At 42.7% G+C, this 25,964-nt stretch overlaps 1 protein-coding gene across 2 annotated transcripts in view; it reads right to left on the reverse strand.

Moving 5' to 3' along the window:
• ACTN2 (actinin alpha 2) overlaps window positions 1-25,964 on the reverse strand; it is an 80,813-nt gene that overhangs the window by 49,684 nt on the left and 5,165 nt on the right. For both annotated transcript variants that reach the window (XM_032242265.1, XM_032242267.1), the window contains exon 2: window positions 464-578. In XM_032242265.1, the coding sequence (XP_032098156.1) occupies window positions 464-578 (115 nt within the window). The remainder of the gene's footprint in view (window positions 1-463; window positions 579-25,964) is intronic.

The raw sequence follows: 25,964 nt of genomic DNA on the forward strand, positions 1-25,964 counted from the left end.
AGCAGTGACCCATTCTCTGGTCCAGAGTCTAAATCAGCCAAATGAAATTCAGGACAAATCATCACCCCACTGGGATTTTAGCTCGTATGTTCAGAGTTATGCCAACATGTACAATAGATTTTTGGATACGAGACGATTTCTGGAATACACTCTAGCTGAACTAAGAGTCGAGAGAGCAGCAGGGAGGGAGTCATGTGAAGTCAGTTTTTCTTCTCTTATTTTGTTTCAAAGTAGGTGGTATAAACATTATTTTACTAAGTCCATTTTAAAGAGAATCCACTCCTTTTTTTAGAACAAAAAAATAACTCCAGGCAGACTGTTCTTTGGAAAGGTTTTCATTGGCAATCATACCATGTTCTTGGCCAGCCAAGTTCAAAGCGAACTTCTGATGCAGTCATCTTTAAATAGATACTTACCTACTGATAACACGTAAAAGCATAGGATTGGGGTATGTAGCACCAACCTGAGATGACCTCCAAAAGCAGCATGAGCTTAAGGCCATTCCTGAAGTCTTCTTCAATGTTCTCAATCTGGGTGCCGGCTTTCCTTAGGTGGGAGTTACACCAGGCAGTGAAGGTCTGCAAAGAAAACCAAACACGGATTTGGAAATCTTCCTCACAGACAACACTTGACAACTTACACATTCTTGGGAATCTACAAGGCTGGGGCTGCTTGGGCTTCTAGAGGATGTAGAATTTGATGGAAAGAAGAACAGGAAACCCAAAAGGACGATTTTAGTAAATTTTCCACTTTAGAGACAAAAACTCATTTATTGGATATTCCAACCTGAAAAATTTTTACCTTCAGTTTAAAAAGACATCACATTTATACCTGTATCTCCACCTTCTGAAAACATTTGACTTCACAGAAAAGATAGATTAAATTAAGATGTGCTTATTTCTTGCTCACAAATATACAAAATATGCTTGCTTGCAGCAGGATAGATGAATAAATAATAGTGTTTTGTTTTGCTTTGGAGAAAGGGTCTTGCTCTGTCATCCAGGCTAGAGTACGGTGGTATGATCTTGGCTCACTGCAGCCTTGACCTCCCAGGCTCAATGGATCCTCCTGCCTCAGCCTCTTAGCTAAGTAGCTGGGACTATAGACATGCATCACCACACCCAGCTACTTTTTTTAAAGATGTGGTCTTGCTATGTTGCCCACACTGGTGTTGAAATCTTAGATTAGCCTCAAACTCCTAGACTCAAGCAATCCTCTTGTCTCAGCCTCCCAAAGTACTGGGATTACAGGCAAGAGCCACCCTGCCCAGTACAAATAATGTTTAAAGAGTGTTCAAAGGCTGGGTGTAGTGGCTCATATCCATAATCCCAGCACCTTGGGAGACTAAGGCAGGCAGATCCCTTGAGGTCAGGAGTTTGAGACCAGCCTGGCCAACATGGCGAAACCCTATCTCTACTAAAAATACAAAAATCAGGCAGGTGTGGTGGTGTGTGCCTGTAGTCCCAGCTACTCAGGAGGCTGAGGCAGGAGAATCACTTGAACCCAGGAGGCGGAGGTTGCAGTGAGCCAAGATCACACCACTGCACTCCAGCCTGGGTGACAGAGTGAGACTCTGTCTCATAAAAAAAAAAAAAAAAAAAAAAGTTCAAAATGTCTTGCTTTAGAGGAGAGGGTGGGCGGTATTGTGTAGCAGAAAGAAGGGAGGAGGGACCCATAACCAGGAATAACCTACAACTAGTTTATCTTGAGTGAAAAACAATTTTAAGCTACTAATTAAATCAATTAAAGAAATTTGCAGTGTAGTCAATCATTGAAAAAATATTAACAATAGTCTCCTATATGCATATTCCAAGCACTGGACTAGATTCTGGATTTCAAAGGTGACTATATTCAACCCTGCCTTTGGAAGGGATCACAGTCCAGTCATATTAACAAATTACTAGGGCGAATCTTCAGCTGAAAATGGACCATATATTAGGTGACATCCAAAGTCATTCTGTTTATTTTTCAAGCTTCTTTTAACTTGGCTTCCACTTGTGCCCTATTTCCTGCCAAAACCAGATTAGAAATGTTTCTGGCAGCTGCTGGCTAAGCATGCAAACTGTCCCTTCGTCCCACAACAGCTGCTAGGCTTGAGAACAAAGTGCCTGGCACATCAAACTGGGAAGCAGAGGACACACAAACATTTGTGTTCCAGATGAAAAAGTCAACCTATCAAAAACAGGTTGCTCCCTAGTCAGACTACGGAAAGACAAAGGTCCATAAAAGTCATTTTCCTGGGTAAAGAGGATTTTCAAATCTGACTAATAGTCCCTCCTTTCAAGAAACAGGTGACAGCATTTAATTCAAAGACCAAAAAAAAAAAAAAAAAAAAAAAAAAAGGCAGTTTTTTTATTTACAGTAATAATTTTTACCCTGAGAGCCTAAACTAACAATTATTTCTAAGCTTTAGTCAGGTCTAAACAAAAAAGATACTCTAAGCGATACACTTTATTTATTTATTTAGACACGGAGTCTTGCTTGTTGCCCAGGCTGGAGTGCGGTGGTGCAATCTCCGCTCACTGCAACCTACGCCTCCTGCGTTGAGGTGGTTTTCCTGCCTGAGCCACCCTAGTAGCTGGGATTACAGGTGCCTGCTACCATACCTAGCTAATTTTTGTATTTTTAGTAGAGATGGGGTTTTGCCATGTTAGCCAGGCTGGTCTGGAACTCCTGACCTCATGGGATCTCCCTGCCTTAGTCTCTCAAAGCGCTGGGATTACAGGTGTGAGGTCCCATCCCCAGTCTTAAGCCATATACTTTAGATCTATATCCAGTCAATGTGGTAGCTCCTAGCTACACTTAAACTAATTAAAATAAAATTTAAAAATGAGCTTCTCAGTTGCACAAGCCATCTTTCAAGTGATCAAAAGCCACATGTGGCTAGTAGAAGTGGATGGTGTATTGGATTGCAAACACACAACATTCCTATCATCGCAGAAAATTCTACTGGACAACCCTATAGAAAATTAAGTTTTGTTTATTAAAGATAAGATTATAAGAATTCATTACTTATTTTTTAAAATATGAATTTTACGTATTTACTTTTTGAATGAGTAATACATTTCCTTAGTTCGGAATTCAAGTGGTACAAAAGGTTTTTTTTAAAAAAAGTCATCCTCTCCCCTTTGTTCCCTGGCTACTCAGTGTCCTGGCCCATGAGGAATGAAGCTTTCATTCTCTTGTATATCCCTTCAGTGGTATCTGTGTATACATAAACACACAGACACACATCTTTTTTTTTTTGGTCCCTTTAACACAAATCACAGGATACACATTGTTCTATACTTTGCTTGGCACAGTGGCTCATGCCTGCTATCCCAGCCCTTTGCGAGGCCAACGGGGGTGGATCACTTGAGGTTGGGAGTGCAAGACCAGCCTGACCAACATGGTGAAACCCTGTCTCTACTAAAAATACAAAACTAGCTGGATGTGGTGGCGCACACCTGTAATTCCAGCTACTTGGGAGGCTGAGGCAGGAGAATCACTTGAACCTGGGAGGTGGAGGCTGCAGTGAGCCCAGATCATGCCACTGCACTCCAGCCTGGGAAACAAGAGTGAAACTCCATCTCAAGAAACAAACAAACAAACAAATAAAACTCCATTATATATAACCTAGAGATCATTCCATATCAGTATAAAATTATTTGTTTTTACGGCTACATAGTATTCCACTGTACAATATACACCATACTTCATGTAACTAGCTCCCTATGGATGAACGTTTGGATTGTTTCCAGATAATTAAGTTCATACAGTAAAATACACCCCAAGCCCCATTTTCAGCAAGTAAAATTACTTTAAAGGAGTTTTTAAAACTGATAATAGTAAGACTAATCACATATCCAATTTTTTGGGAAAGGCACAAAAGAATTGTACGTTGTTAAAAAAAAATAGCAACTGATAAGAGAGAACATATAATGATACAAACATTTACAGAGTTTTAAAAATTTAAATTCTACTTAAAAGTGGTTAAATATTGCTGGTACAAGTCACCATACCTCGTCTGTTATTTAAGTCTCTTCATAATACAAGTATCTGAAGCACTTCTGGATATACCCTTAAAAGCTGCTCACGAAATCCCAAGCTTCGTGATCCCCCACACCACAGAAAGTCTTTTGAAACTACCTGTTTTTGTTTTTTTGTAAAGAGATAAGAAGATCTCGCTCTGTAACCCAGGCTGGAGTGCAGCGGTGCGATTTTACCTCCCCGCAGCTTTGAATTCCTGGGCTCAAGCATCTTCCCACCTCGGCCTCCCGAGGTGATACTGTCTCTTTATAGATAAAGATACAATGAAGGTAATTCACTATCATCAGTAATAAACCACTTGTACAAGTCCAGAGAAGGTCAATGCATTTAGTTAATAAGCCTAATGAAGTTTCCCCATCTGTAACGAATACTCCTATGAGTCGACAAAGATGGTGACTAACTTGAATGCAGAAAAAGGACTCTGTTCTGTGGTAACAGGGAATAAAGAGGCCAGTGCCCTCTGAAAAGGAATTTTAAGCTTTATTAGAATATTTCACTTTTATTCCTGTTTTAATTTCCATTGCCTAGAGAGACTGTTCCTACACATCTCCTAACACCCCTGTTTCTCTGAAAAGTCTGTTAATCTTGGAGAAGGTAAAAACAAGAGTAGCCACAAACCCCCGCATATTCGACCTGAGGACTTCTTTGTGAGCCTTCTTGTTTGTGCTGCAACACGCATCTTTAGGGTTCTTGAAAACGAAGCCTTGGAGAACTCCGGTGGCAATGAAAGTGGGTCCACATGATTTTGGAGGCAGGCTCCTTGCTTTAAAACAGATTACCCAGCTATATGTCCTTTCTTAAGGGAAACGGTGCTTTACTGAATCAGACACAGACCACGGAGGAAAGAGGCCAACGTCTCCCCAACTTAGAGCTCAATCCAGAAGCTGCCCTTGCGCATGTGGGATCCTCCAACCTCCTCTCATTTCCAACTCGAACCCTCCTCTACCTCTGTCCTGAAGAACAGCTTATTCCGTTTCTCTGCACTTAGCTATAAACATAAACACTTTTAGCATCCCAAAAATAGGCACATAAAATGTTTCAGAGCCACAAACAGAGGACCAAGATGGGAACCACAAAACCGTCTATCCCGGGAAAGAAAAGATAGACGTTTCTTGTCCAGGCTGGGCGCAGTGGCTCACACCTGTAATCCCAGCAGTTTGGGAGACCAAGGCGGGTGGATCGCTTGAGGGCAGGAGTTTGAGACCAGCCTGACCAACGTGGTGAAACTCTGTCTCTACTAAAAACACAAAAACTTAGCTGGGAATGGTGGCGCATGCCTGTGATCCCAGCTACTTAGGAGGCTGCGGCAAGAGTCGCTTGAACCTGGGAGGTGGAGGTTGCAGTGAGCCAAGATCATGCGGCAGCACTCTAGCCTGGGTGACACAGCGAGTCTCCGTCTCAAAAAAATAAAAAATAAAAAGACATGTTTCTAGTCCTTACCGCCCACAATAGAAGTTAAGACAAAGCTAAGGAAAACAGTGTCCAACAGTGTTCTAAAGATGGAAATGCAGTGGAAGACAGCCTTGCTACATATTCCTAGACAGCTGGAACAAATATTAGGATCTCCTTCCTAAACATAAAGAATTGCAGCCAGGGAGTCACTGGCCAGGGCGGGCAGTCTGTGGGTGCAGACGCTCTCCGCTGGCTACACAGGCCTTCCCTGGACGCAGATGGAAACTCTCCTGCGTACCACATTCCTGGGCCTTGGAGTCGTGCGGATGCTTTCATGTGTCGGGACTGAAGCATACTCAAACGATCAGCATTCTCTGCCTCCATTATATTCCTGAACATGATCTAGAACAGCAGTCCACAACCTTTTTTTGGCACCAGGGACCAGTTTCATGGAAGACAATTTTTCCACGGACAGGGGAGGTAGGGAAGGGGGATGGTTTTGGGCTGAAACCGTTCCACCTCTGATCACCAGGCATTCGATTCTTACAAGAAGTGCACAACCTAGATTCCTGGCATGCACAGTTCACAATAGGGTTTGCATTCCTATTATCAACTGATGCCATCGCTGATCGGACAGGAGGCAGAGCTCAGGTGGAAACTCGGGCCATGGGGAGCAGCTGTAAATACGGATGAAGCTTCTGTTCACTTGGTGGTCGCTGCTCACCTCCTGCTGTGTGGCCCGGTTCCTAACAGATCACGGACCAGTACCAGTCCACGGTCCGGGGGTTAGGACCCCCACATCTGGAGACCCAGAAGATGTTCCTCAACTTCCAAAACACAGTGGTTGAGGAAACGCCAGTTGAAGAAGTTTTCCAGGAGCATTTGCTAGCTACAATTGTCAGTCCCATTCAGTGGTGGAAGATGCTATTGCATCTGCCTTGGAGGACTTGCTGGCAAAATCCCTAATCCATGGGAACTACAAGAGTATCGCCTTTCTCAAAGTGAAATTATGCAACAGGACAATCAGCACAACGTGCTTAACGGGAAAAAGAAAATATGGATGTCTTTACTGAATTGTTGAGATGAGATAGTGTTATTCCACTGCTCTGTATTTGTATCTGATTTCTTAAGTTAATGAAGGCTACAGTTACATCAGCCTACATTCCTAGGGTAAAGGCAGAAAAAGTCTTTTAATCAAAATGAGTTAAAAATGTGGTTACAGACAGGCACGGTGGCTCACGCCTATAATCCCAGCACTTTGGGAGGCCAAGGTGGCTGGATAACCTGATGTCAGGAGTTTGAAACCATCCTGGCCAATATGGTGAAAACACGTTTCTACTAAAAATACAAAAATTAGCTAGGTGCATTGGTGGGCACCTGTAATCCCAGCTACTTGGAGGCTGAGGCAGGAGAATCGCTTGAACCTGGGAGGTTGAGATTGCAGTGAGCCAAGATCGCACCACTGCACTCCAGCCTGGGCGACAGAGTAAGACTCCGTCTCAAAAAAGGAAAATGTGATTATTTATATCATTCCTCTTTGACTACGCATGTGCACAATTTTACCTAGAAGAGATTATTACCTAGGTACACAGATGGGGACCTGAAAAACCAATCATGAGTCTGACATGGTTCCCTAAATATCAGTTCATTTCACTTTTCAGTGAATTATTAATTCTTTTAGCAATACAGTTCTAAGCCTGGGCTGGCTTCTGTAAAACTATCTGCTCAATCTTTGTCATTCCATTTTCTCCAAAACAAAAATTTTGGCAACACACCTATAAATTTCCTTTATACTTCTTTAACCAGCATTTTCTTTAACAATAATTACATAAAATAACCATTTCAGCTCACATTTCCTAAAATGGAAACTCATCCCAGATGTGGGGCTTTCCTGAACGAAATGAACCAGAATCTGCTGAGGACTGGGATATCTGGGCAGAGCAGAAAACTCAGGGGTGAGCAGGCCTGAAGAACATGTAGCTTTTAAACCTCCCAATTGTAAGGCAGCATTGTCTGTCAGGTAAAAAAAAAGGTCTGGGGTGCCGGTGGGTGTTCTATGTCGTAGTTGCGTATCATTTACTTTCCTTAGGGAGCCGAGACATCAAGAGGTCTGCTCAGTCAATTCCAAGCCTTCCCCAACACTCATCATGGCCTGCACCCTGTGGGGTGGGACAACCAAGCCCCAGCTACAGTGGCAATGGTCCCCGAGACGGGGCACGGAGGACAGGCAGAGCCCGGTGCAGCCGACAGTCATGGCTCAGAACTCCGACACCATGCAATTATTTATCCTTCACATCCTGATGCTTTCTCAGCTATTTAAAAAAAGCGGGGGATGGGGCCAGTCACTGTCATGATGAGCTTTATGCAATAATTCAAAAGATTACTGCAAGAAGAAAGAGGCCGGCCAACACTACCTGTGTCACGATGGTTCTGAACACCCTCTCGCGTAAAACTGCTGGAAACCACTGGAAACGGCAGCTCTATTAAACTGCTTTTCTAAAAATGCTCCATTCATTTTTCTATTTACAGCAATGACTTTAACAGTGTTCTTTTCCATTTCACAAATTCCCAATTTGCGAAGATTACCTCTCATCAGTTTCTTGGTTCTTTTTAAATAATAGAAAAGTAAGGGGGCTCTAGAAAGCTGCATATGTTGTAAAAATCACTGACGGAAGTGGAAGAGGACGGTCACAGCCATCTCTCCAAAGTAAATGCAATTTCAGCTTTACCCTTAAGAAAGGAGGCTCTGCCCTCATAAAGAGTAGGTACGGTAACCTCTGTGATGGCAAAAAGTCAGGCAATCTGCATGGCTGGCGAAAACAGAACACACTGGATCATTACAGAGTGTCTCAATCCCCCCGGCCAGAAAGGCCCAAAAAGCGCACACATCACCTGAACTGCACAGGATGCAGGAACATCCCAACCACTGGGCTGCCCCAGAATCACCAGCAGCAACCCCACATTTAAATATTCAGACACGCGACCATCTTGAAAAACACTTAGAAAGTGCTGGCACCTACACTGAAATCAAGGAAGTCTACACTAAAGTCTTCACTAACATCAAGATGTAGATCCAGCAGCCACTCACAGTGGTGACTAACCATTCAGCTAATAATAATAATGATTATTCACAGCCAAGCCGTGAATAATCACGACTTTGAAAGCATCCTCCCAAATCTTCAATGTTGCCAGGTACTCAGATACGCCCTTCAACTATCCACACGAAATTTTAAAAAGTTAATCAAAGTAAGGACTATGTAAATGAGTGTGCTAATCCCAAGGATTTTACATGTGCTACAATCAGTTATCGGGATGTCCTGGAAGTCCATCTGGGGCCTTAATGTTCTCTCAACTTACGTAACTAGGCATCTCACTCCACAACAGCCCTTTCATTCTCTGCCCGCGAATCTAACAGGTCTCCAAGGTCCTGTTAGATAACATAGTACACAACAGCTCAGTTCAGCAATCCCTAAAAAAATACAGTCCTTTAATCTGAACCCTGGCTTTGCGACCACCAGTGTAGTGTCTACTGCGGGCAAGTCAGCTCATCCATCTGTGGCTTGTTCCCTCTTCTCAGAAATGCACCATGAACCTAACTCAACTAGTTCGCTGTGAGGTATGATGGATTGTAAGAAACGAGGAAATATTTCTATGTGCCAATGAAATGCAAGAGAAGAGCAATTAGTGATGGCAATTCTAAGAAACCTGAGCTAAACTGAAACAGAATTAAATCATTCCAAAATCTTACTCAGGTAGGGCAAGATTGCTCAGAAAAATAAAGACAGCCTATAGTCACGATTTAAGCCTACTTGAGCATAGGAGATACTCTGCCTCCAAGAACTGAGGAAAAACATTCTGTTGCTTAGCACAATTCACAGAACGTTGCTGCAGACAGAAAAGGTGCAAGATCTAAGAATCCAGAACTCCGTCAATTCTTCATCTTTTCCAGATTCATCACAAGTATTCATACCTCTGTTGAATAACAAAGAGCATCAGTAGCGTATCTTCATTTCTTCTGGTTAGAAAGAGTTCAGAACAAACACTTCAATGGTTCACTTGGAATAATGGAGAAAAAAAACAAAGAAAATGAAAGTGTTCAGAACATCCATTTTTACCAATAGGGGGCAAAAATACTGCCCAAGCAACTAAAATAAACTTATTATGAAGGGACAATTAACATAATGGGTAACATTGGAATCACGACTTGGTTTATAATACACTAGGTACAAACAGCCTTAAAATTAACTCTTGTAAAAAGGCAAATCCCATTGCTTTCACTACACAAGGAAGACCCACAACTGGTTTCCTAGGCTGTTACATGTCTGTATGCATACATATTATTAATCGAAAAACCCAATGCAATGGTAGTCTCTAATCCTGCCTTATTCACCTCTGCCATCACTCAGAAAACCCAGCCCCCCGCAGGTGCACCCGCATTCCCACACACAGAGCTCGTACCTGTTAAAATTTTCAGTACTTCCAAGTTTAAACTGTGATGATCTCAGTCATAGATAAATTGGAACTTCAACAGTATCAAAAAGCTGCTTTTATTAGGTTAGTGCAAAAGTAACAGCAGTTTTTGCCATCAAAAGTAAAGAGTAAAGTAATAGCTCAAGTTCCAGGTACAATGACATAGCCACTGATACACACCCAAAAACAAGGTAAGGGAAAAAAAGAGAGGCAGCCTTTTGTTCTGTTGATTCACCCCAGCAAACTCTTGCCTGTAGGCGGGCAGAGTCTCTTTCTACCCAATGCCATTGCATATCTAACGATCTCAAATTAAAGGGTAGGAAAGCTCACAGACAATTCAGGCACCTTCCAAGACACCATGACCACCACCACTTGGACATTCTAAGAAATGCTGGTGAAAGTGACACGGAGAGGCAGGGATGTTTGTTTTGTGCTCTGGCCAGTGCCTAGAATGCAGTGGCATTCAATAACTACTTGTTAAATAAGATCTCACGTGTCAGACTTTCTGGAACCAAGCAAAGAGGACAGAAGTCATTTTTTTTTTTAATAAAAAGAAACCTGAGAAGCTAAAAACGTGTATCTGCTCAAGTTCCAGGTTTTAAAAATTTATTATCATCATGTCAAACTTAACTACAGAATCCTTAAATGTTAAGAAAGATTCCATAATCTTGCCAAGAAAAAAGGAAAAGAAAAGAAAAGAAAATACCTTGCAAAAATAACAGGCAACCTCACAGCTGAGGGTATCTAAAAATAGAATCAGGCTAATGGATGACACTTTAAGTGGAGAGGTTAAAGATGGTTCTCCCAGCACTTAAAAAGACTGTCTTATCCAGGTCTGGTTTTAATCAAATTCTGCACCACGAATTTCAGGCTTCAACTGCCAGGCTCACAAGACTCATTTCCATTTAGTCCATGGGCTGTTCAAAACACAGCAAAAAAGCCACTAAGCTCTGAGACTGTGTAACAGGAAACACTACTTTCAGGGTTTTCAACAGAGCAAAATCTAGCTCCGACTAATACTGGTTTGAGGAATGACCTCTCCGATACATGGAATCACCCCCATAACTTCCAGGAAGGATTGAAACTATGGAATTTGGAAAGGTGAAATGCCTGACAAGGCTACTTTACACAGGGAAAAGTCTATGCTCCAATGGGAAACTTGTGGATTGTCCATAAGCAGCCCTTCTAGGCTCTTCTACAAATCCATAGGTCACAGACAACTGATAGCAATGCAAAATAACTATCTATAGACATTCAAATAAACCAACGTAGAGGGACACTCCTCTTCCCCCCATATAGAAAAAAGGGTCCCTCCACGTGCACATCCATTTCATTCCTGCTCCACAAATGTGTCTATTCTTTGGATGCTCTTTTGGACTGGCTGTAATGCCTCACTAGTTTTCTCATTAATGAGTTAAAGAACATCTTTATTCTTCTTTATAGTTGTACAAGAATCGTGATTCTACTTTTATTTGAGAATTGTATTTTAATACTTTTTGAGTCTTTCTTCTAAGAAGAGTCCAACATTCCAATAAGCTAAAATACACATTCTCCTGATCTAAATTGTATTGCTTTCTGTGATATTGTATATATAATACGTGATATTTGGAATATATGTGATATATATAAATATATGTGATATATATATTTATACACACACATATATATTTATACACACACACACACACGGATTTTGTCCATTGTTCCTGGCTCACAACGCCCATAGCCCTTGCTGCACACAGTCTTCCGCACTCATGTCGGGGTGGCTTAGGCCTCAAGGGCAGGCTTTGGAAGACAGGATCTCCCTCAATGAACTTCTATTCTCCTTTCACCTGCTCATTTTTCTCCCCTGGAGGGACTCTAATTTTCCCTTGCCTTTCTAGCTTGGATCTGGCCACAGAGAAATGATCTGACCTGCCTTATCGGACTGTAGGTCATAAGACCCTCATATCAGAAAGAGTCTTGCCACAAACCTGGGAGAAAGGAAGGCTGCACAGAGAGGCCAAGAAGAGTCCAAACAGACAGGGCTGGCTGGGTTTTCCCACGCAGCCTATGAGTATTAGATCACATTCTTTTTGTCCAGTCACATTTCCCCATGGTTGTCCAAGCTTCAGCTATGCCTATCCAACGAGGTCTCCTTAAAAAGCCCAAGAGGATGGAGTTTGGAGAGCTTCCAGGTAAGTGAACATGTGAGGTTCCTAGAGGGTGACCTGCCGGGGAGGGCATGGAAGCTCTGCACCCCTTCCCCCCATTCCTCACCCTATGTATCGCCCCGTCAGTGTCCTTTTAAATATCCTTTATCATACGCCAGTAAATATAAGTACCTGTTTCCCTGAGTTCTGTGAGCTGCTCTAGCAAATTAATCAAACCCAAAGAAGCATGAGAACCCTAACTTTAAGTTGTTTGGTCCTTAGTTCTGGAGGCCTGGACTTGAGATGATGTCTCAGTCTTGCGGGACTGAGCCCTCGACCTGTGGGATCTGATGCTATCTCCAAACAGCTAGTGTCAGAATCAAATACACTGAAGTACACCCAGCTAGCAAACGGATCGCCTGCTTGGCGTAGAGGGTGGCAGAAAGCGGGAGGCGACCACATACATTTGGTCACAGGAGTCTTCTGCGTTGACTGTTGTGGTGTGAGAAGAGAAAAAAACAGTTCCAGTTTTATCCACACTCAACTTCCGTGAAGACAGAGTGATTAACATACAAGAATGATACACAGAACTGAAGTCCCTCATAGGCTGATCTCAAATTACAGCGTGCTTCCTTTGTCCTTGAAACTAACGACTGTCTTACGTCGAAGCTTACACATTCCTTTTCCACGTCAAATTCTACATTTAAAACTCCATATGTGTCCTCATGTTCCTTCTTATCCTGATCACCATAAATAATACTGGATTTGGGTTGAACTATTTAGCATTTTCCTATTTCATAAAGATCTTACATTTACCAAGAAGCTAAAGTATTTCCATCTGTGAATTTCCTTCCTGCTTAAGAAAAAGTCCTACAAACATTTTATTACCATTTGCAGGAGTCCTCAATACTCAGTCTCCTCATTCAGACTTTTCAGCTGCAGTTACTTAGCTCTACCTCTCTTTAATCCTCAGATTAGAGGAAAGCAACATAACAAAGTCACCAAACATTTCGGAGCTGTCAATTCCTGAAGCTAGCTTGCAATTCAGTCCAGCTCTACATTAATTCCAAGGGGTGTTCTAAAATTCTAGAAACAAGATTTTAATTATTAAAAAAAGATAGAGCATTCTCTCTCCTAAACGACGGTTAGCAGACGATCCTGATGAAACCCTCCCCCACCTTTTAACTGTTAAATTCAAGAGTTAGGACTAGAAATAGGAAGATTCTTCCCAAACTATTTTAGGACTGGAAGCATATGTTAAACGAACCAAATCAAAGTATCTTTAGAATCAAAGTCTAAGTCATATTTGCTCTAAAAGGCAGAAAAAAAAAAGAAAAAAGAAAAAAAGGTAGCAACCCCAAAGGAACGCATGAAAGCTATTGGTGCCTGGTCATCTGAGCTTCAAGATTTCCTAAGCTAGGAGTCTGACTTAGCCACTAGCAGAATGTTGTGTGGGGTCACACCTGCCTCCCCCAGGCTGGCACAAACTACGTGGAGAATTCCTTTGAGGACTTTCTGGTAAGCAACCCCACTAAAGCTCCCAACAAACAGCCTCACATCTGATTGATCCTGAGCTACGCTTCTCAAAATAACTAGTTCCCTTGGAGCCTGGGTGATTACGTGCAAGATGCGGCTCTGTGACAGGGCAGGCCCAACTGTTGCTCAGTTTTAGGCAGCGGCAGTCTTTGTCGTACTTTCCACACGCTCTTCTTCAGGGTGAACTCAAGCCTAAAGAAAAGCGCACGGATGACTGCCCGCTCAACCCATCCGGCAACTGGGGAAGCAGCTTGTACTACACAGGCAGCAAAATAAATATTCTTTCATTTAAGTTCACCATACTGCTACTATTTTCAGGGACCCAAATAAATGGCTGCCTACACACAGAGATGCAAGCATTCATTTAGAATGAAACAGCTCTCTGTAATACACCATATTCTCTGCATTGCTGTCCCAGACCAGAGAACAATTCTAAGTAAGGAACAGCCCACAGTCAGGTACATCTATAGCTTTCCCCTACATATGGGGAAAACTCTGATTAACATACGCAATAAAAACAGAGAAGCTGGGCATTTCCAGTGTTCCTGCCAATTCCACACCGGAGGGAACCAGGCTGGGATTTCCTCCACCAAGAGTTCTTCCCCAGGGCTCCTGCTGCCTGGTACCCAGGAAAATGGGTAATAAAGTCTGTACATCTGGAGCCATTTCAGACCATGGCATATTACAGTATAAAATACACAAATATACGCTTCTAGACTATAGCAGAAAGTGAGCTAGCAGGCACTGGCGAAATATACACACTTGTTTTTTCCAGGTTGTGACTTTTTTAATATTTAAAAATTTCTAATTTTATAATAAACCCCAAATATTCTAGAATAAACATGCATTCCTTATGCAATTATTTAAATATATATCTTTTAAAATAATTCAGGCAAACATAAACGTTTGTTAGCTGAGATTTGTAAGTTATTTTCTTTGCCCTTCCCTAGTTGTCTGTAATGATGCCAGCCAGCTTTACTTCATTAATCCTCTATATTCCCAATGGAGGGGAGAACACTACTTAGCTACAACCCAGCAATCCTAGAGTTCTGAAGTTAATTGCTTAGTGAAGTGCTACGTCAAGACTTTTTTAAAGCTTCACATTAAAAGCTCTACTTTGACATCACATTTTGAAATCCTACTGGAAAGATACACACTGGCCAAGTCCTAGGATTGCAGAACAGAAATCCTTTAGAGTCCTTTAATATCCAGTTACCCAGATACCAGTTACAGCAATAGAACTCACCGTCACATCAGTCACTTCTGACATGATTTTTCCTGCTTCCCTACCAAGTCCTTAAAGTTCTCTCATGGTGTCATCCCTACCTGTGTCTCATTATAGAAATGAGGGAAAATGTTCTATTAAACATGGTTTATCACATGGTAAATCCATTTGTCACCATTTCACTGCTAGATTTTCAAGTGCCTAACCATGGAAATAAATCCTTATAATTTTCAGAAAAGGCATACTGTCAGAAGAACAAATCAACAGACGTGACTTTAGTAACTAGTCCCGATCTTTAAATAAGGTTTAACTCTTAGTTTTGCAGCTGTCCAAAATAAGTGTCATTAATGCCTGGCCCATATTAATATCAAATTCTCCAAAGTGTAAGTATATACAATATTTATAAAACCATATGCATAGCATGTAATACAAAACCAAAAGTTGGCCGGGTACAGTGGCTCACGCCTCCCAGCACTTGGGAGGCTGAGGCAGGCAGATCACCTGAGGTCAGGAGTTCAAAACCAACCTGGCCAACATGTTAAAACCCCGTCTCTACTAAAAATACAAAAAACTAACTGGTTGTGGTGGCGGGTACCTGTGAGTCCAGCTAGAGTCCAGCTACTTGGGAGGCTGAGGCAGGAGAATCACTTGAACCCAGGAGGTGGAGGTTATAGCAAGCTGAGATTGCGCCACTGCACTCCAGCCTGGGCAACAGAGCGAGACTCTGTCTCAAAACAAAACAAAAAAGAACAAAAGTGTATCAGCGACCCCCATTTCAGAGGGTAACCTGGCCCACAGGAGGACTCAGCCTGGCTGGTGATCCCACAGCCCTCCATCCACAGCGCCCACTCTCACAGTGTTCTGCAAAGCTTGGTCTTCTAAAAGATTTATGAATTAAAAGATTCAGAATAACTAGATTCTTGGTGTGTGTGTATATATAGATATATACACACAATTAAAAATCTTACTTCACCAATGTTTACATTTTTAAAGTTCCAGAAATAGGCCAGTAGTTTTGAGAAAAGTCATTACTACCCTATGTATAAATTACTTGGGGAAAAAAAAAATCACTTGGGTGCCAACATTATTTTAACTTTCCATGAGGTTGCCTGTGTATGTCCTCAGAACAGGGTGACCAAAGTTTGTCATCTAAACTGGGCCGCTTCTGAGAGTCAAAGGAGGTGCTATTTATAATTCCTCTGGGACAAAAGCCACAAACTGGGATTGTCCCGGACAAACCTGGAGGTGGGGTCACTCCACCTCTGAAATGACTCCAACCGCCTCCGTCAGTTCATTTCATAAGGAACAGAGGTCCTGGGAGACGAAGTGACTTGCCCAAGGTCACGGGCTACTGTGCTGCTCCTCACACCATCTACCATCTTTCAGGGTTAAAATGAAAGCCTTCCCCCAGCACTTTTCTGGGGCTACCCAGAACATTCCCAGATATGGGGGAATTCACATATCTAACAGGACAGGGGCCTGCTGTGTCTAAATAAATTCCCCGGAAGCAGTCTTGGCAAGATGACCCCTAAAATAACCTTTCCCAGCCTTGGCAAGACGGCCCCTAAAAATAACCTTTCCCATAGAAACTTTTCAGTGTACTCCGGGGGTGGTGGAGGAAATGCAGATGCAGAAGTATCAAGTTCAGCATCCTCAGACATTGTTCCCACCTCCTGTCTTACATTCAGGCTTATCACTCGAAGCAGTAACAGCAATGGTCAGTGGAGCTGAGAGAGGACTCATCTCAATAAACCTGATGAAGATGAGGGTCAGTTGATAAGATCAGGGTACAGTGGGAGGAGAGGGACATGCCTCACACACAGCGAATATCCTATCGGTACTGACTTCACATCTGGGCACCACGGTTGGCCACCCACATATATAGGATAAAGCCTACCCATCTTCTGTTGAGCCTGAAATTCACTGGAATTAGACAACAGGGTTATTGTCTCAGAAAAGTCACCTTTAAAAATATCAGTGAAAATCAGCCAGGTGTGGTGGTGCATGCCTGTAACCCCAGCTACTCGGGAGACTGAGGCAGGAGAATAGCTTGAACCTGGGAGGCAGAAGTTGCAGTGAGCCAAGATGGTGTCACTGCACTCCAGTCTGCAGAGCAGGCCTAGGTGGCCAGAGGTGGCTGCGGGAAGTGGGAGCCTTGGGAAAGAGGATTGCGAAGCAGGGTAAAGCATCAAGCAGGTATTCATCAGCCTACTTTGCAGTTTTACTTCGTGCCAGTTTCTTTCAGAGTAAAGTCTTTATTAACCATTCAACCTTATTTTCCTTTTAGTCATCACCTATTTCTGAAGCTTGGTTTTTCCTTGACCTATTGGATACATAGAGATTCACTTATATTCTCTCTGCTTTGGGGTATGCTTAAATTTTTCCATAATAAACAGGATGTTTTTTTTTTCATGTAAATTGAGTTCTCAGTACTGTCATTTCAAAATGTGCTAGGCTCCATCCCTGTGGAGCTCTGATCTTAGAGAGCCTTCCTGTAGATCAAGACACAGCACCCGTAGGAGGATAACTCTAATCTATGTTCTTGCCTCCAAAAGTCTCATTTTCTAGTTCCAAAAGGGAGCTGACTCGGATATTCAGGCATCCTGAACTCTGGCTTCTTTTGGAAGCTTGTCAGACACACCAGCATTCACTTTAGAGATGTGTCCTTCACAGCACGGCCTCTAAAACTCTGAGAGGTTTAGCTGACTTCTCCTGTGGCCCCTTTCCTTCTACTTGGGTATTTCTGCTGGACAACGCAACTGCTAGAGCCTGACTTGGGGAAAATCTTTGAATGACAACATGTACAATGCCTCAAGATTCCCTTTTCTCACTGTCATCAGACATTCCCAGTTGTACCAGTTTAGAAATTAAAAACTTCACACGCACATGCCCTTCCATAAAGGCAGGAGGTTTACAAGTGGATATCAGAAATACTGAATCCCAGGCTTCTGCTCTGGGTTGGTTACAAATCCAAGCAGAAAGCAACAAAAATAGATAAAGTTTAGTGATAAAAGGCAAGACACTTACAGTTAAGCAGCCTGGATCTGAAATCCAGCTCTACCATTTTCAGACCAAAAATATGCAATAAAATAATCAGCATCTCCATATTTATAAAATTTCAATTATGAGACAGAACTATTTCTACATGATTTAGACAAAATTCTGTATTTTCCAGGTACCACTTTCCCACCCTCAACCACCGGTGAGCAACTCACTTAACTTGCCTAGCTAAAAAAATGCAGACAGTAATATTCACCTTTCAAGACGGCTGTGAAGATCAGGTAAAATCATACATAAGGTTAAAACAGTGCCTGGAATTTCTCAGTAATAGTTGTGTCTCTGTCTCATTCAGCAAATCATTTGGGGTACTAGGAATAATATGTGAAACTCTCCCATTTTTTAAATTCACTGGTAAAATTCCATATATTAAATTACCACTTTTACTGTCTGATTGGAATACTTTTTGGTTTTGGTGTTAGACTGAAAAAAATCACAACATCCTCTGCTACAAATTCTAACATGAAAGACCAAAGTATGCAATAAAATAATTGGCTACCTCCTATTTCATAAAATTCCAGTAACAAAATAGAAATATTAAGTTTTGTAATATTTTTTGTAATATTTACGTTTTGTAATATTTACGTGTTGTAAAACACAAAACACATGGTATTTTTCTAATCTGATCACCTGAACACCTGCCTCCCCTCAAAAATGTGTTTGTTTCAAAACAGAAAAATATTACTCTCTACGCATAATCTCTAAGCGGATTACAATTTCCTATATGTCTTTTACCATTTTCACAACTGTTCTTCTGACACCCAAAACATCTATAATATGTTTTAAAGCCTTAAAATAAGACATCTAAATGAGAACAATAATTTATTTCCTTAATTTTATAAATGATAAAACTGAAAAAGAAAATCCAATCTTGGAGTTAAAATCTATATTATGGGTTTTTTTTCTTCGGGCATCTTACAAATGTTCAATAAAGCCTTCCTTAGCAAAGCCTATCACTGGCCACTCTGAGTGTGGAAGAATTTTATGTCACAGACTTGAACACACCACCATAAATAAGTTCTTACAGTTTTTTGCTTCCTTTGAAAATATAACTCGTCTCATGAACTAAAAGATATTGCATTCCACAGCACCAAAGCTGTGGTTCTTTTCCAGTAACTAAACCAACTGAAATGCCAGATTCAGGCTGACTGGGAAAGTTCCAGCAGGATACCAAGGAGAGATTTCTCCAGAAAGAAAATCAAAGACATCTTGACAGTTTGAGGGGTTCCAAGTGTCTAATAGATGATGTTTTCATCTAGAAAAGCAAGACTTCCATGTTCAGCTCCCACCACCGCTTCCTCCAGGAGGCCTCTATTCTTAGCTCACTTTAGTGCCTTCCAGGTAGATCCTTTTCCACTCACACCCTCAGAGTTGCAGCCATTGCTGTATGTAGGTAACTTCCGTACCTCAATCTCCAGCCTTGACTTTTCTCCTTTTATTCATTGGATATCAAGCCCTCAATCCAAATTCCCCATTTTTTTCTTTCAAGACAGGGTCTTGCTCTGGTTCCCAGGCTGGGGTACAATGATGTAATCATGGCTCGTTGCAGTCTCAACCTCCCTGGCTCGAGCCATCGTCCCTCAGCCTCCCGAGCAGCTGGGACTACAGGCGCACACCAACACAGCCAGCTGATTTTTGTATTTTTGTAGAGATGGGGTTTTGCCAGGTTGCTCTGCCTGGCTTCAAATCTCACATTTTTAACTTCTACAAAACTCAAGAGCCCTTTACTTTTACAGATGAATACCAAAGACATTAGAGATAAGGCTAGAAATGATTCGAATTCTGTTTTACAGCCTGGCTATTTTGTGGTGTTGGTCAAGGGCCTCAAATATAGTGGGACAACAGTGGTAAAGTTGCTTGAGTTGAAATAGAGACTGCAAATTTTGGAGGTCAAAATGGTCAGCATCAAGTATTTTGTACGGCTCTATCTTATATATAAATTATCTCAAAATCCTCATAAACAGCAATGAGATTACCTACCTTCAAAAAGTAATTGTCATCTTCACATCTTCTCTGACTATAACAAAATAACTTAAAAACTCCACGACTTTAGAAGATAGGATTTCTTGATTTGTCTTTCCAACTCAATTATAACTACCTGTGCAAAAACTCAATCATAGCTTCATATTAAATACTTGCTTACTGCCATCCCCTACAACAATCTTTTATTTATTTATTTTTGAGACAGTCTTGCTCCATCACCCAAGCTGGAGTGCAATGGCACGATCTCACTGAACGCCAGCTGTGAGTGCAGCTCACTCACTCCAGTTCCAGCAATTCTCCTGCCTCAGTCGACCAAATTGCTGGGATTTCAGGTGCCCACCACCACACCCATCTAATGTTTGTATTTTTAGTAGAGACAGGGTTTCACGATGTTGGTTAGGCTGGTCTCGAACTCCTGACCTCAGGTGATCTGCCCACCTCAGCCTCCCAAAGTGCTGGGATTATAGGCATGAGCCACTGCGCCTGGCCCCAAAACAATTTCATATTCACCTATTTGTACATTTGGTTCTCACAATCACTAATGAAATGTAGGTCTCTTCTAAGACAGCATGGCTTTTTATGAAAAGGTTGTAATGCATACTAATAATCTATTTTCAGGGTATAGTAATTTCTAAAGACTATGACTGACACATTTACCCCCTAGCAAAACAAATATAAGACAAATCAGTTATGCCAACTCTTGGGCTAGGATTGGCATGGATGAAGACCGCCTATGCCAATTCTTCCCTAGGACTACAGAATCACTTGCAATCTCTTCTCCATTTTCCAATTCCACTACTGTGAAGCATACCGTATCTTCCAAAAAAATGTTCCCCATGTTTTCTATACAAAAACAAATTTAAATTTATACTTCTCTGAATCATAAATGAACTTGGAGTTTTCTTTATTAAGTGGGTGAAGGTTTTCAATCTGGGGAAAACACTCATTTCAAATCAAATTCATGTTACCAGAACTTTTGCTCATAAATATGGTAACAAATTTTATTACGATATACATAAATCTGTATAATTATTTTTTCAATTCTAAAAGCTCTAAATTCCAATTGCTTATGTTCTTTTTTTCAGACAGAGCCTATCTCTGAACTTTTTGTTGATTTTTTTGTTTTGTTTTGAGACAGTGTCACTCCGTCTCCCAGGCTAGGGTGCAGTGGCATGATCTTGGCTCACTGCAGCCTCCACTTCCTGGGTTCAAGCAGTTCTCATGCCTCAGCCTCCCAAGTAGCTGGAATTATGGGAGTGTGTCACCATGCCTGGCTAATTGTTTTTTGTATTTTTTGTAGAGACTGGGTTTTGCCATGTTGGCCAGGCTGGTCTCAAACTCCTGGCCCCATGTGATCTGCCTGCCTTGGCTTCCCAAAAGGCTGAGATTACAGGCATGAGGCACTGTCCCTGGCCTGAACATTTTTTAATGAGAAGCTTATTTCTCACTCTGTCACCCAGAGCTGCAGTGCAGTGGTGCCATCCTTCATAGCTCACTGCACCCTCAAATTCCTGAGGTCAGCAATTCTCTCACTTCAGCTACCTCCCAAGTAGCTAGATCCACAAGCACGCACCACTATACCAGGCTAATTTTTAAATTTTTTTTGTAGAGACAGGATCTCTCTATGTTGCCCAGGCCAGTCTCTAACTCCTAGCCTCAAGAGACAGCCTGGCCTTAGCTTCCCAAAGTGCTGGGAACACAGGTGTGAGCCACCACGCTCGGCCTTGACAGCTCAGACTTAAAACAAGAATCAAGTCGGGGAATTCTTCTTGGAGACTTGAGAAAATACTTCCAGAGGACATTTTTAAAAAGCGTTAAAGAAGTATGAGATGGGAGTTAACACATTTAGAGCTCAAAAAGTCAAAGCAACTGTCAAAAAGCTTTCAATTGTTAAAATGAAAGATTTTTAATTTTAAAGTAATTGTACTAAAAGTTTTTTAGAAATAATTCATAATTTCTTCATTCAATAAATGTCAGTGCAGGTCGGGTGCGGTGGCTCATGCCTATAATCCCAGCACTTTGTGAGGTCGATGCAGACGGATCACTTGAGGTCTGGAGTTTGAGACCAGGCTGGCCAACATGGTGAAACCTGTCTTTACTAAATGTACAAAAAATTAGTCACACTTAGTGGTGCATGCTTGTAATCCCAGCTACTTGGGAGGCTGAGAAAGGAGAATTGCTTGAACCCAGAAGGCAGAGGTTGCAGTGAGCTGTGATCACGCCATTGCAGTCCAGCCTGGATGACAGACCACAACTTCGTCTCAAAAAAAAAAAAGGCCAGGTGCGGTGGCTCATGCCTGTAATCCCAGCACTTTGGGAGGCTGAGCCAGGTGGATCACTTGAGATCAGGAGTTCAAGACCAGCCTGGTGAAAATCCGTCTCTACTGAAAAATACAAAAATTAGCCAGGAATGGTGGCGTGTGCCTGTAATTCCAGCTACTCAGGAGGTTGAGGCACAGAATCATCTGAACCCAGGAGGCGTAGGTTGCAGTGAGCTGATATCATGCCACTGCACTCCAGCCTGGGTGACAGAGTGAGACTCTGTCTCAAAAAAAAAAAAAAAAAAATGTCAATGTGGACTCTGTGAGCCCAGCAGTTCTAGAGAAGAACTACTGCTCAGAGCCCTTGTTGGGGTGACAGAGTGCAAGTGACCCCCACTCTAGAAGGCAGGCTCTCAGAGAAGCAGCTGCAGAAGGAGGTACTCTCAAGATGGGTAGGAGGGAGGGTCTGTGAAAGAGACAAGGGCAGGAGTCAGACCCAGTGAGAGGCAATCGGGGACATGAGATTTTGAAAAACCTGCAGCAGGGATGCTGGGGTGCTGAACGCAACAGATGATGGGGCTAGTTCAGGCCCTGCCTCAAACCACCGTAAGAGGCTTGAGCTCTTTCCTGAAGGCTAGGAAGACACATAGAGACCCTTGAAGCAGGAAAATACCACCACCAGGCTTGTGTCTTCTTAAGATCATTCTTGCCAGCATCATGGAGAAAAGCCAGCAGACAAACATGACCCTTGGAAGGGTGACAAAAAGGGAGGCCACCACCCTCATCTCCACAGGAAAGGCGGAAAGCCTGAAGGTCTTGGAGCACATAGGGAGAGGGAAAGGCAGGGTCCAGAGGACTCCATGGGAGATGGTGACCCAACGGGTGTGGTGTGGGAGAGAAGGAGGTGGCAAGGGTAACACCCAGGTTTCTGGCTCAGGCGTCTGGGAGAAAGACATTTCCATTCACCATGAAGTACAACGAAGCAGGAGGGTCTGAAACACCTTTGGCTTTGTTGGGTGCCCCGTGTCTTGCTTCTCACAGACCTCTCCTGTCTCTTGAACTAGGCTGTAAGCGCCGTAAGGGCCATGGTGGTGTCATCAATTCACTGTGCTGGTCCCTAGAAGGACTACACCAATGTTTGCCAAATGAATGGAAGAATGAACGATCATGCTTGTGTTCCATTTATATTCTGGTCCTCACTAGGTTTGCAGGTAAAAACACTTCCTAGTTACTGATCCAGAAAAGTGTGGAGATGGGAAGTGGGGTGTGTGTGTGTTCAAATATGTGGGTATGTGAGTGGGGTATGTGTGTGTGTGTGTGTGTGCACACATATGTTCAGATATGTTTGTACCAAAAATTTCCCTCAGTCTTCTTCAGAAAAGCCCAATTCTTGCACTTACGGTTTTCCTTCCTTTGGAATTTGTCTAGCATAGTAGTTTGCAAGCTTCTCCCCCCAATCTTTGCTTTCTGTTCTTTCTGGAAGACTCAGTGCTGTTCCCAGGGAAACGGTGGTAGGATTCTGACTGTCCTCCAACGTATTCCGTGTGAACTCCTCTGCTCATCACAGTGGCGCTGTCACCCACTCCAGAACTGCGCCTTTTCTGTAGGTGTCTCCCAGCTGCAGGGACCGACTGCAGTGCTCCTGACAGTTTTCTGAGGCAGCGTTAATTAAATTTCCCAGCTAAGAGTTACATTCCTCCTCCCACGCTCCTGGAAAATCTTATGATGGGCTTAAGTTTCTTACCTGGTGAATGTGGCTGGAGGCCTAGGGCAACCCCAGGACACATCAGTGCCCCAAACAGGATGTCAAGGCAAAGAGCGGTTTTTGTGCCTCAGATCTCCTCCAACTGTGAGTCTCCGCAGCAAACCACATGTATATTTATCACAGTCCCTCTGGGTGCAGAGGTTTCTTAGTGCCCACACAAGACTCTGCCTTTAACCTCTTCCTTGACACTTCTGCACGTTAAGAACTTTCTCTGGCTCTCAAAGACTATCTGCAACTCCACCTCTCCCTCCCAGCAACAGCCACGTAGACACCAGACTCGCCACCCCAGCACGGTGGCGCCTTTCCCTGCACTGAATAATGACACATTCTGTAAATACTTAACTTCTTATCCAGACACAGTGTCCCGGTGGATAAAGAGACTCTCCTCCTTAGTTTGGTTGTTACTTGTCAATATCACTCTCTTGACTTTGAAGTCCAGGAGCTCTAATGGGGAGGATCATATCTACTTAATTGGATTTATACCACAGCCTACTGTGGAACAACATGTGGTTATTTAATACTTCGTTTAATCCCTCCTGATCACTCTCAAATTGATGCCTTCCTCACCACTGCTTCTAACAGCCCCCTTGTTCTGATCCTCACCACTTTATCTGTATGGCCCCATAACGGGCTTTTGCCTAGGTCCCCAGCCTCAGGCCCTGGTCCACTCAAATTTATCCTACCAACAATACTAGTTCTGAAAACATGGCTCTTCCCAGCTCAAAAAACCTCTGGAGCTCTGCATGGCTTGGGGAATCAGGTCCACACTCACCTAGCACCCCATGCCCTCTATTACCTAGCTCTTCTGCATGGATCCAACTTTCTAAGTTTGAATATGCATCTGACGGGTACACAAACACGCCATGAGCCACAGACAGGTCCAATACAAAGCTAGGCTTCGGGAGACCTGAGTCCTGGTCTGGCCACCTTGGCTACTTTCTCCTTCCATACTCTTACCTTTGAACTTCTCCCATCTCTTGATGAAAGGGTGAGTGAAGGGGGCCTGGGAAATACCAGATGCAAGAGTGCTTTGATAGTGCCAAGGTAAACACTTGTTGTATTGAGCTTACCTTTCCTTCCCCCCAACCACCGCCCACCAAAGAAAATCACCCAAGTTTTTCACACTATTTCTCTAACCAAGAATGCTCTGTTTCCTTCTCTCCACTCAGCCAATATTTAGTTATTACTGAAATTAAGGCTCAAGTTCTGCTCCCAAAAGCTTTCTCCTCATTATTCTCTACCCACAGTGATTTTCCTTACTCCGCCTCCTATAACTTTCATTCTTTTTATTATTTATTTATTTTTTGAGACGGGGTCTTGCTCTGTTGCCCAGGCTGGAGTGCAGTGACACGATCACAGCTTGCTGCAACCTCAAACTCCTGGGCTCAAGTGATCCTCTGGCCTCACCCTCCCAATCAGGTAGAATTACAGCTGCACACCACCACACTTGGCTACATTTTTTATTTTTATTTATTTATTTATTTATTTATTTATTTTATTTATTTTATTTTTTTTTTGAGACGGAGTTTCGCTCTTGTTACCCAGGCTGGAGTACAATGGCGCGATCTCGGCTCACTGCAACCTCCGCCTCTTGGGTTCAGGCAATTCTCCTGCCTCAGCCTCCTGAGTAGCTGGGATTACAGGCATGCGCCACCATGCCCAGCTAATGTTTTGTATTTTTAGTAGAGATGGGGTTTCACCATGTTGACCAGGATGGTCTTGATCTCTTGACCTTGTGATCCACCCACCTCGGCCTCCCAAAGTGCTGGGATTACAGGCATGAGCCACTGTGCCCAGCCTACGTTTTTTATTTTTTGCAGAGACAGGATCTTGCTGTGTTGCCCAGGCTGGCCTCAAACTCCTGGGCTCAAGCAATCTTCCTACCTTGGCCTCTTAAAGTGCTGGGATTACAGGCATGAGCCACTGTACCCAGCTAACTTTTATTCTTACACTTATTATCAAACAATTTCTTACGTTCCAAGTATTCTACTGTGTAAATCCTATCTTTAAAAGCACACCAGGCCGGGCACAGTGGCTCATGTCTGTAATCCCAGCACTTTGGGAGGCTGAGGCAGGCAGATCACAAGGTCAGGAGGTCGAGACCATCCTGTCTA

The sequence above is a fragment of the Sapajus apella genome, unplaced genomic scaffold (assembly GCF_009761245.1).
Source record: "Sapajus apella isolate SASKATOON/1434 unplaced genomic scaffold, GSC_monkey_1.0 scaffold49, whole genome shotgun sequence".
Taxonomy (NCBI): domain Eukaryota; kingdom Metazoa; phylum Chordata; class Mammalia; order Primates; family Cebidae; genus Sapajus; species Sapajus apella.